This window comes from Siniperca chuatsi, linkage group LG13 (assembly GCF_020085105.1).
Source record: "Siniperca chuatsi isolate FFG_IHB_CAS linkage group LG13, ASM2008510v1, whole genome shotgun sequence".
Lineage (NCBI taxonomy): Eukaryota > Metazoa > Chordata > Actinopteri > Centrarchiformes > Sinipercidae > Siniperca > Siniperca chuatsi.
The window spans coordinates 1,155,862-1,168,069 of record NC_058054.1 but is presented as its reverse complement, the minus strand read 5'-3'; the positions used below and the strand labels follow the sequence as shown (position 1 = coordinate 1,168,069).

Sequence of the window (12,208 nt, the reverse complement as noted above, 5' to 3'; positions counted from 1 at the left end):
GTAAAAACCTACACATAGTGTCTTTAACGTGTGTTTTCCTTTAGACAGTGTTACCTGATGCTGCATGTAGTTGTCACTGGTCGATTCAGCTGAGACGTCTTCTGTTGTACAACTGGAACTTTTACCTGTAAGTATTAAAGCTGCTGATGATTCTGAAACTGCTGCTGCCCCTTAATTAGTTTCACGATACAAATATACATGAACTGAGAGGACTGAATATTTAGACAGAATCATACTTTTCATATTTGTTTTGTCTTTTGGATTGAAAATGACAGATTAGACTCTGCTTTAAAGGTGAAAGTTGGAACTTGTCATTTTCTCCAACAGTGTCAGGTCGAGAGCAAAGCTGCTGAAGTTATTTTAAGAGCTGCTGTTGGTTGAAATCTGCCACCTTTAATTCAACTGGTGAACTGTGGTACTACTGAATGTAGACTGTAGATTTTAATGCCTGAAAATATAAATTATTACTGAGTCCAGACTTTTTTTTTTCTTGGTGTGTTAGATCACCAGTTATTTATGTATTTATTTGCTTTTTGTTTCCATGGAGTCTTGTGTTTGAAGCATCATCCAGTTGGTTTCTCATTGATGTGGATTTGCTGCTCATGTGAATCCTTTCACAGTGTTTCATTAGCAGCTGTAACCACAGTGACTCTGATAAAACAGGAATTAGCAGAATCCATCTGATATGAAGCTGTGGTTTGAATCCCACTTCCCTCCTCTTTGAAGAGCAGTCAGATATCTGTGTTCAGGTTTTTGTACAGCCTCTTCTACACTTTGTATCACTGTGTTTCTAGAGCACAGTAGTAGAGAGCTGAGTCTGCCAGGGTTAGGCCTCTGATGGTCAGTGCAGTTGATGTTTGTGATGTTTGAGATTCATATCGATTATCAGGGATGTATTCATTTGTGTTCTCTTTTGCTCCTTTCTTGAGTATAAACTGAGGTGCCTGAAGATCAGAATGATGTCTGTACCAGTGAAGGTAAATATTGGTGTAAGCTGTCTGATATTCACATGTGAGTGTGACAGATTCTCCTTCTCTTTTACTGACTGTATCTCCTACAGGAGAGATTTTGTCTCCAGCTATTAGTCCTGGAAAAAGTAGAGAAAATGTAACCGTTAGACTAACATTGTTCATGAGGCTGAGAGGAGAGAGTGGAAAATGTCAGCTGTACAGTGTTAATCTGTGGACAGAAACAGCAAAATACAAAACAAGTAGAACTCCATTAACTCATTTTTACAAGATGATGAAAACATGATGTGCATTCTGTCAGAGCAAAGAAATGAGAAAAGTTCTGAAATACAGGTTGTGTATATCTGGTTAATGCAGCAGGTTGAACAAAACTTAAATCTCTGTTCTTAAACTCACCTGTAAAGTGAGAGAAAAGTAAAAAGAGGTAAAGCAACATGTCTTTGGAGTTGTTAAAGCCAGGCAGACAGCAGATGAGGAATGTTCTTCCACTGCAGTAGAATGAGTAAGAAATAATGTCATTGGTTGAGTGGAAGCTCAATGGGCGGGGCCAATCACCTCTTGATGTTATTTTTTCAGTTCCTCTCATCAGTTCAATGAACGTATTGGTTTAACAGTGTGTGACTCCCTCTAGTGGACGTTGTGGAGTATTCTGTTGTCTTTGCTCCAATTGTTTTTGTACAGAGTCTTGGTGTTTCCTGTCACTGTGGGCTGCAGAGCACAGTAGTACACAGCAGAGTCAGTCACTGCAGTAGAGGAGATCTGCAGATCGACTCGATTTCTCTCCTCATTCAGTTTAACAGTCAGTTGAGGGTGTGGATTTGCTTTCAGCACTGAAAGCTCTTTGGTATCAGTGATCAGGAGAAGGAACTGAGGAGCTGATCCAGGATCCTGTCGATACCACTGGAGATTCTGAGCTTTAACTGAATAGTTACAGGACAGAGTAACACTACGGCCCTCTGATGAAAACACTTCAGCTCTGCTGGCAGTAATATCATCTTCCAAGGTGTTACCTAGTGAGGTAAACATGTTATATTTAGAGTTCTGTTCCAAAGGGAGAAATCCTTCATTTGAAAAACAGCACACAATGACATTTTTCTGTTAAAACAAATGATGCTGTTAAACAGTTTAGTGAGCAGTTGTTAGTGATGAAGTGATCACATCTAAATCTTTGAAAAGTTCAATTCTGAACTTCATATAAAACAATATCCAAAAGGGATCAGTGATGCTTTGAAAATATCTTCGTATTTCAGGCTTGTCAGAAACATACGTACCTACGAGAGTGAAAAAGAACAAAACTGCAGCGAGTTTTTCCATGTTGACAGAGATGAAACGCTGCCACTTAATGTTCAGTGTGAAGAAGTTTTGTTAGTTGTTTGGTCTGATGTTCACAGCTGGAATCAAACAGTTCTCTGCCATGAAGGAGGAGGAGACGCATACATCAAATTAGTTTAATTTCTGAAGCTCTTCATCACAGCTGTGTCTCATGAGAGAGAAGAGTCCAGACTGTATCATAAAATACATTGAAGGTTAACAGTGTGTGACTCCCTCTAGTGGACGTTGTGGAGTATTCTGTTGTCTTTGCTCCAAAGGTTTTTGTACAGAGTCTTGGTGTTTCCTGTCACTGTGGGCCGCAGAGCACAGTAATACACAGCAGAGTCAGACAGCTGAAGCTTCTGGATCTTCAGAGGAACTGACTTATCCTTGATTGTAGCATTAAATCTGTCTTTCTGGAACTCGGCAGCATTATGTTCTGTTTTATAAGTATCACGTCGCAAAATATATTTGGGAAAGTCATTTACTTCTTGTTTGTACCAGAAGAGATAATTATTTGTGTCACTTGACTCAAATGTACAGCCAAGTGTAACTGTGTCTCCTTCAGTAGCAATGACATCTCCTGTTGGCTGGATCACTCTGACTTCTCCTTTACACTCTGGGGAAGAAGAGAACATGCAGAGGAAGAGCTGAATCAATAAAGATGATTGATTAAAGGAGTCAGCAGGTTTAAAGAGTTACCTAGCCGGAGAGTCAGACACAGACATGTAGAACAGCCGTGAGTTTCACTTACCATTATCAAATTGAACCTTTATGTTTATTTTTTACAAGGTAACAAATGGTGGCAGAAATAATCTGCTCCGTTTTTTGTTCAATCACAATTACAAACAGCTCAGTAATTTGTTGAATTGTTTTAGGAGGAAACATGTTGTGCTTTCTATCTTACCAAAGAAAAGAGCAGCAAGAATAATCCACAGCCAATGTTCCATCTCTACAACAAGGTTTAAGTCAACAGGAGAAACTAGCTGCTGTTCAACATTCAGTCTGAGAATTGTTCTCTTCACAGCAGCAGTTATTATTGACACAATGGTTGAACACACTGCAGAAGTAGTGCACCGCCTACTTGATAATGTCGCCCTCTAGTGGAGTTAAAAACTTCATTACAACAGTGTGGAAAAAAGGCTTCCAGCAGCTTGTCAGTGTGTCAGCTTGTGTTTTTGTACAGAGACTGTGGGTTTGCTGTCACTGTGGGCCTCACAGCACAGTAGTACAGAGCAGAGGCTGTCACTGCAGCAGAGGAGATCTGCAGATCCATTCGGGTTTTATCCTCACTCACTTTAACAGACAGTCCAGAGACTGGATCTGATATTAGTCTTCCTGTTCCGAAATGAGAGATGAGGAACTCTGGTGGTTTTCCTGGGTGTTGTCGATACCAATAAAACTCATCATTACTAGTTGCTTTTTTCGAGTATGTGTAGGACAGAGTAACAGTGCTGCCTTCTAAACTGAACTCTGCATTCTTGACTGGAGTGAGTTCTTCACAACTGACACCTGAAGGAAGAGATAACTCTGTTATTTCATGTTGTTAAAGTCTCAATAAATGATTCACGTTCAGATGTTATTGGAATTAAATGTTTTCTTGCTGCATAATCTAACACACCTGTTAAAATGGATAGTAACAGTAGAAAAAGTCCATAATAGTCCAATGACAGCATGTTGAATAAAGGTAATGTTTCTGGTTTGTGTATTGAACTCTGCTGAATATGGAAGTTCCTCTCTCTTCTATAGTTCAGTAACAGCTCAGCTCCTCCCTGAATCTCTCCGTCTCCTCGTAGCTCAGTATTTTCACTTCTCTTAGTTACACTTCCTCTACCTTCCACTCTGGAAATGACACTGATGCTGCCGTCACCATCGTATAAGTTAAAGACTCTACGTCTGTGCCGCGTTATCACCTCCTCACATCTCTGAACTGGCAAAGTGATGCTACAAACTGTTCACTCCCCTTTCAAGCTTACAGGCGGTGAGTATTTGATAGTGAAACGAGACATTTTCATAGGAATGTTCCTTCAAACAAACAAACCCACATCTGGATGCTGAGATCAGTAGTTTATTAGTACAGTCCAATATGACATAAGCTGCGTTTCCACCCAAAGTATCCAGAACTTTTATCCCCAGGAACTACTTTTCAAGTAACTAAACAGTTCCTTTTTTTTTCGAGCAGTAGCTAGCTAGCTACTTGCGTTAGCCAACGCAACAGTTAGCTTGTTGTTAGCATCTCTGATGGACTGTTACACTAACTGTAAGAATAGGATTTGGACTGGGTGGTGCAGCAGTGGCAGGACGCTGCTGGGGAGCGGATGGAGTCCACAGCAGGACTAAGGTGGAGTGCTGCTGCACTCCCCTCACCCGGGACTGGATCCCAGTGTGGGCAACTGACTGCTACACGGGCTGCACGGCATGGAGGATGTTGCTAGTTGGGTTATTGCTAACGTTACATTTGCGAGTGCTTATGTTAACGGCCACCTGCTCTGGATCAAGTATCTTTCATAGTAGTGGGCAGTAGCTCATTGTCATAATTCACCCCGATGGTCTTAACCTGACACTTAATGGCCATTTAAGAAAATTGCACCTACTATTGGTATGGATTTTTACCAATGGTGTTGTGATACTTTGATATTTCCTTTGTAACCTAAAAATAGAGCTGGTGTGTTTAAACTACTTTAAGGATACTTGCCAGCTGTTTATATGTATATTTAATATCTTTTTAAACAAGCCCTGGTGAACCTGTACTTGTGATAATGCTTTGTTGGGAATAAAATATTGAAAGTGGAAGTAAGCTTTGTTTGTCCAATTGGAAATCAGGCCAACTTGGATTCAACCAGCAAGTGGCCATCATCAGTCACCACACTTTCCTTCACAGGTGTTGAACACTGGCCAGCTTCTTGTTGCATCTCACACCCGTGATAAATACTCTATCGTCTGCATTAGGCCTGTATGGTTAATCTGGAAACAACAGGACTGAATAAATTGTTGTTTTTAGAAAACCTTGTGCAATGATTTCAAGACTCAATATTTGTCTTAAGTTTGCATCATCAGTGCAAAGAATCCAGACTGTATCATCACATATCAATGAAGTTTAACAGTGTGTGACTCCCTCTAGTGGACGTTGTGGAGTATTGTTGTCTTTGCTCGAAAGGTTTTCTACAGAGTCTTGATGTTTCCTGTCACTGTGGGCTGCAGAGCACAGTAGTACACAGCAGAGTCTGTCACTGCGGCAGAGGAGATGTTCATATCAATTTGGTTTTGCTCCACTTTAATCTTCAGTCCAGGGATTGGATTATGTCCTACTTTTCCTGAAGCAGAGTGTGAGATCAGGAATTGTGGTGGTTTTCCTGGATATTGTCGATACCAGAAGAAATAATCATTACCAGTTGTTTTTTTGGAGTACGTGAAGGAAAGAGTAACAGTGCAGCCTTCTAAACTGAACTCTTCATCGTTATCTGGAGTGAGTTCTTCACAGCTGACACCTGAAGGAAGAGATAACTCTGTTATTTCATGTTGTTAAAGTCTCAATAAATGATTCACGTTCAGATGTTATTGGAATTAAACATTTTCTTGCTGCATAATCTAACACACCTGTTAGAATGGATAGTAACAGTAGAGAAAGTCCATAATAGTCCAGTGACAGCATGTTGAATAAAGGTAATGTTTCTGGTTTGTGTATTGAACTCTGCTGAATGTGGAAGTTCCTCTCTCTTCTATAGTTCAGTAACAGCTCAGCTCCTCCCTGAATCTCTCCGTCTCCTCGTAGCTCTGTATTTTCACTTCTCTGTTACACTTCCTCTACCTTCCACTCTGGAAATGACACTGATGCTGCCGTCACCATCGTATAAATCATGTTTCTCTCGTGTTGGATACAAAAACTAATTCCTCCTCAAGACTGAAATGCATGTAGCATGAAGCATGATGCTTCTAAATGCATGTTAGAAGCATCATTTGGTCCACATTATCTCACTGTGGCAGTTCAGTCAGCCAACTTCTGCTGAATGAGAGATTTCCTTTGAGAATACATGTGAACAGTTACTGAGAGTAATCTTAAAATAAAACTCTTATGAACCAGCTGAAAGCTTCAAATTTTCATGTGAGACACTTGTAACCTGCTCCATCACTCAGGAACAGTACTCAACTCAACTCAACTTTATTTATAAAGCAGTTTCAACATCACAAGTGGAACCAAAGGGCTGCACACAAAATATAAAAAAAGAAACAGAAAAAAAGAAAACAAACATATGACATACACACCTACAAAGCATTGTCAAAAGCTAAAGAAAACAAATAAGTTTTAAGCACACTCTGAAAAACACCCAAAGGAGGACAAGTTTTTAGAGACAGAGGAAGGTCATTCCATAGCCTAGGAGCTGCAACAGAAAACGCCCGATCACCTTTACATTTTAGACGTGTACGTGGAACCACAAGAAGCAACTGATTATTTGAGCGCAGAGATCTGCTGGATTGACAGCGGCTGATTAAATAAGTAACATACTCAGGGGCTAGACCATGCAGAGACTTAAAAACGTACAACAGTGCTTTGTATTGAATTCTGTATCGTATGGGTAACCAATGTAGTTTAATTAAAACCAGAGTAATGTGTTCTGGGCTTCCTAGTACCCTTTAAAAGTCTAGCAGCTGAGTTCTGAACAAGCTGCAAACGGGAGAGAGAAGCCTGACTCACACCCAAATACAATACATTACAATAATCCAAACGTGAAGACACAAAGGCATGAACGACCTTCTCCATGTCATTAAAAGTAAGAATAGATTTCAATTTAGATATTGATCTAAGATGGAAGAAACTATTCTTAACAACAGCATTGATTTGCTGTTCAAATTTGAGCTCAGAGTCAAAAATGACACCAAGGTTCCTCACGCTAGACAGTTTTTTCCCTGGAAACAACCCCAGGCAGTCAACATCCACACACCCCTTATTTCCAAATAAAATGATCTCAGTCTTATCCTCATTTAATTGGAGAAAGTTATTTGCAAGCCAGCTCTTAACTTCTGCCAAACATGCATGAAGAGACTGAATGGCACTTTTATGCCCATGTTTCAGTGGTACATAAATTTGAGAATCATCTGCATAAAGATGATACTGAAACCCGAATTTCTCAAAAATAGAACCTAGAGGGAGCATATAAAGGGAAAATAAAATTGGTCCCAGTATTGAGCCCTGTGGAACCCCACACACAAGGGGGGCAATGGAAGAAAAATAATCCCCTAAACTGACTGAAAAAGTCCTATTCTTTAAATAGGAAGAGAACCATTTTAGGGCTAAGCCCTGAATACCAACCTGATCCCTAAGACGATCAATGAGAATGTTATGATCAACTGTATCAAATGCCGCAGTAAGATCTAACAAGAGCAAGACAACACAGTTACCAGAATCAACACCTCGAAGGATATCATTAGACACCTTCAAAAGAGCCGATTCTGTACTATGACCAACTCTAAAACCTGACTGGAATCTACCGCAGATGTTATTCCTAATTAAAAAGTCATTAAGCTGTGTGTGCACAATTTTTTCTAGTATTTTTGAAATAAAAGGCAATTTTGAAATCGGACGAAAACTAGTCATGTCAAATGTATCTAAGCTGGGTTTTTTAAAAAGGGGCTGAATAACCGCGTGCTTAAAACTAACTGGAACAACACCAGATGACAAACTAATATTTATAATAGACAGAATACTTGGGCCAGTTGAGTCAAGTACCTGCTTAAACAGAGACGAAGGAAGCACATCACCAGGAGACCTGGTGGGCTTCATATTAGCAGTTATATCCTTAAGCTGCTGCAAAGAAACAGGCAGAAAACTGGTGAAATGGTACTGAGGGGCAACAGAAACAATAAAATCATTACCAACAGATGAAATTAGAGATCTAATTCCATCAACCTTACCGATAAAAAAAAGTTTAAAAACTCTTCACACAGTTCAGCAGGAGTGAGTGCAGGAGTAGCCGTAGGATGAAGAACAGCATTTACATTTAGAGAAAAGTACTCTAGAATTATTACAGTTTCTAGAGATGATGACAGAGAAATAATTTGATCTAGCCAATTTAACAGCTCTTTGACACTCATTCAAACGGTTCTTCAAAATCTCATAAGAGACTTGTAATTTATCTATAACCCATTTGCGTTCAGCCCTCCTACACTCCTGCCTAAGAGTATGGGTAGTACTGTTCAACCAGGGCTGCGATTTGACTTTTCTTCCCCTGACTTTGACAGGAGCCACAGCATCTAAAATCTCTAAGCAAGAAGAGTTAAACTGATCGACCAAGTCTTCTAAACCCATACAAGAAGAGTGTGACTCGATCAATGAAAATAAAGGAGAGACATTAAAAACTGCTGAAAAACTACTCGCTGTACACCTGTACTCGCTGGATTAAGTATGCGAGACGAAATCGAGGCAGAAACAGTATTACCCGGCACAACACAAGGAAAAATAGTATTTAAAATAACAGTCTTATGGTCAGAAAAAACAGTATCAACAATCTTCACGCTATCAATAGAAAATCCCAAAGATAATACAAGGTCAAGCGTATGACCACGTTCATGAGTTGGACCCAAAACACATTGCAAAAAGTTAAATGACTCTAATAAATTTAAAAATTCTTTGACCAGGGGCTTTGAAGGACAGCACACATGTATATTAAAATCCCCCAAAATTAAAATATTGTCAAAAGAAGGGATAATACCAGATAAAAATTCAGAAAACTCCTGTATAAAATCCCCATGAGAGTTTGGGGGTCTATAAATCAAAACACATAACACAGATTTAAAAGAATTCAGCATAACTGAGATTCAAAAGAGCTAAAGGACGCAGAAGGTGAAAATCTACACTTAAACTTGTCTTTAAAAACAACTGCAAGACCCCCGCCACGACCAACAGACCTAGGGGTACTGAAAAAACTGCAGCCAGGAGGAGAGAGTTCAGAAAGAGAAGTCATTTCACCAGCATTAAGCCAAGTCTCAGTAACAAATAAAAAATCAAGTTCATGAGAAAGAAAAAGATCGTTCAGGATGAAGGTCTTATTTGCCAGAGATCTCGCGTTTATCAACGCCATAGTCACTGGAGTGGGAGTGGCATAAGAAGAGGATCGCAGAGATGAGTCATACAAAGTTACCGAACTACTGTCACGTAAATAGCGAAGATTCCGATGATTAACTCCTCGATCTGCAGACTGTCGCCTCATGTACACCATCCGCGAGGACTGAGGCATCAACGCCGAAGACGGAAAGACAGGCACAATGTATGAACATCTCAAGTTCACAATCACGGCCTCCGCCATCAAAGAAGCTGGTCCGATGACTGGAAACTTCCCGATCCTCTTCGATCTCACAAGGACTCCAGCACGCTTGCCACGCGTCCTTCGCCGTTTCCTCCACATGCACAGACATCCCGGCAGGTAACACATTTTCCTCAATGCGACTGGCACAAAATGCGAGTGCAGATGCCAATCATCTCTGGGATCGCTAAATAAACAATCGGTCACAACCGATCGAATATTAAGTAGCGTCGTGCGATCATATACCAGAGGGGAGCAAACAGAGCGCGTGATAAAATAAACAAAAAACAATACAAACAAAAGAGATAAGGACAGACTGTGGCAAGCCGGCAAACAACCTGGCGCCATCTTGAATCAAACCTGAATCAGTACCTGTGGTCAGCTAGGATTAACAGCAGTTACAGTGGCATCTAGTGGCCAAACAGAATCAGGCCACAGAAGAAGAAAAGATGCCATTAAAGGGACAGTTCACCCCAAAATCAAACATACACATTTCTCCTCTTACCTGTAGAGCTGTTTATCCATCTAGATAGTTTTGGTGTGAGTTGCAGAGTTTTGGAGATATCGGCCGTAGAGATGTCTGTATGTTTTGAATATAATGGGACTATATGGCACTCGGCTTGTGGAACAAGGGATAAAAACACTCTCCTTCATCATTGTTTTATTTTTTAGGCTTCATTTTTCTTAAGTTTGTGTCAACAGTGCAAAGAATCCAGACTGTATCATCACATATCACTCAAGTTTAACAGTATGTGACTCCCTCTAGTTGACGTTGTGGAGTATTCTGTTGTCTTTGCTCCATAGGTTTTTTTACAGAGTCTTGGTGTTTCCTGTCACTGTGGGCTGCAGAGCACAGTAGTACACAGCAGAGTCAGACAGCTGAAGCTTCTGGATCTTCAGAGGAACTGATCTTAAGGTGGAATCCAGTGTGGATGAAAATCTCTCCTTAAACTCGTCTGGTGTGTTCCCTTGGTCCAGTTTAATTCGGCTCAGTATGAATTTGGGGCTGTTGTCTCCATCCTGTTTGTACCAGAAGAGATAATTATTTGTTGAACTGCTGTTATATTGACAGCCAAGTGTTACTGCCTCTCCTTCAGTAGCAGTCACACCTTGTTTTGCTTGCAGCACGTTGTCTTTTTGTGCTCTGCATTCTGTAAAACAGCAACAAACAGTATCAGTGTGCTGTTAAAGAATCATGTCAGTGTTGGATTGATGTCAAAGAAACAGAGTTGTGTTCATACCAAGGCACACGGCAGCCAGCAACACAGAGATGAACCGAGGTGTCATGTCTGCAGTGTTGAGTAACTGTGAGCTCCAGCGAGTATAAAGAAGGCTGTGATCTCTGTTGAGTCTTCATCAACACTAAGTTGGTGGATCAGAAGGAGGAGCCTGATCACAGTGACAGGGCTCATTCACAGCCCTGTGTTATTCCCCGAATGACAACTTTACACTCAACACATTTTACTGACACTCTCCTTTCACAGTACGACATGTCTTGTATGTAGTCGTCATTGTGTAAGCACTTCCTTCACATACTAATATGCACAAGTGCTTAACCTAGGTACTTTTCAAGGAGGAGTAGAGGAATAAAACACCAGAACACCTGCTTAGCTTATTCAGAACACATGCAGCCGGCATTTATTTAACAGTAATACTGAACACAGTACAGTTCTCTGCAGTTGGTTAACCAGTCCTTCCCACAAAAATATTCCTTAGTCCAAATACTTTGAGAAAGGTTGGGTTTTTTAGTTTTAAGTTGGGAAACTCTGTCTTATCCTTGCCCCTTCAACCAACTCAGGTTGAGGAGAAAATAAACCAAAATAAATTCAGAGCTCTGAGAAAATAACAAACCAAATTAAATAAAACTAATGTTCATCTACCTGGGTGGTGTGTGTTTTTTCTTTGAATAGAGTGTGTTGAGATCTCAGTTCTTGAAAAAGAGGTGCAAAGTGAATCAGTCCTCTTGACTGTTGAGGCGCTCCTCTGCACCCCCACTGTGTCCTCTGCTCTTCTGTCGTATGGCCTCTGTTGGTCTATTGTATGTTCTTCGACATTTTGTCCAATGAACAGACTATTTTCTCCCTCTCTCTCAAATCATCAGGTACAAAAAAACAACCACCGGAAAATGGAATACACAATTATTAAATCCTGTGCTGAACTTCGACCAATCACTCCTCGCGAACAGTTTTGGGACAAATTTTGTTCAGAAGAACCCTTAAAAGCAACTTTTTCTGTTACGCTCTGCGTTGCTCATTTGCTTTCTGCTTTAGCACGCTACCGTTCTGCTCTCATGTTCTACTCCGTCTCTAACCAGCAAGTGTTGTTGCTTTTGTTTTTTTCCTCTGCAGCGCCGCCACTGTTCCCCACTGGACCAAAATAGCTACTGCCGATGGGGGAAAAAAAGCAAAACATGTTCACCCTGATTAGAGGCTATTTTGAGTCACTTTCAATTGGAAATGTCAGCTGACCTGTTTTACAACTGCTGCAGATTTGATGAGTGCCCTCAAATAATAGTTGCTGATTATTCTGAATCTCCTACCTCCTAAGTTTTTATTTATAAAAATGGTAGGTAAACTGAGAATGAATATTTGAATTGTTATTTTATCAGATATATTATTTTTTTCTTTTGGG

At 40.3% G+C, this 12,208-nt stretch overlaps 1 protein-coding gene and 2 gene segments (V, D, J or C); 1 reads left to right on the top strand and 2 right to left on the bottom strand.

The window, feature by feature from the left end:
* The window catches only part of LOC122886876, an 88,914-nt gene that overhangs the window by 42,791 nt on the left and 33,915 nt on the right, over positions 1-12,208 (top strand). The window lies entirely within an intron of this gene.
* LOC122886921 lies at positions 1,121-2,362 on the bottom strand. The segment is given in 2 exon segments: positions 1,121-1,978; positions 2,240-2,362. Coding segments are annotated over 2 exon segments (426 nt in total).
* LOC122886907 lies at positions 2,498-3,342 on the bottom strand. The segment is given in 2 exon segments: positions 2,498-2,898; positions 3,187-3,342. Coding segments are annotated over 2 exon segments (426 nt in total).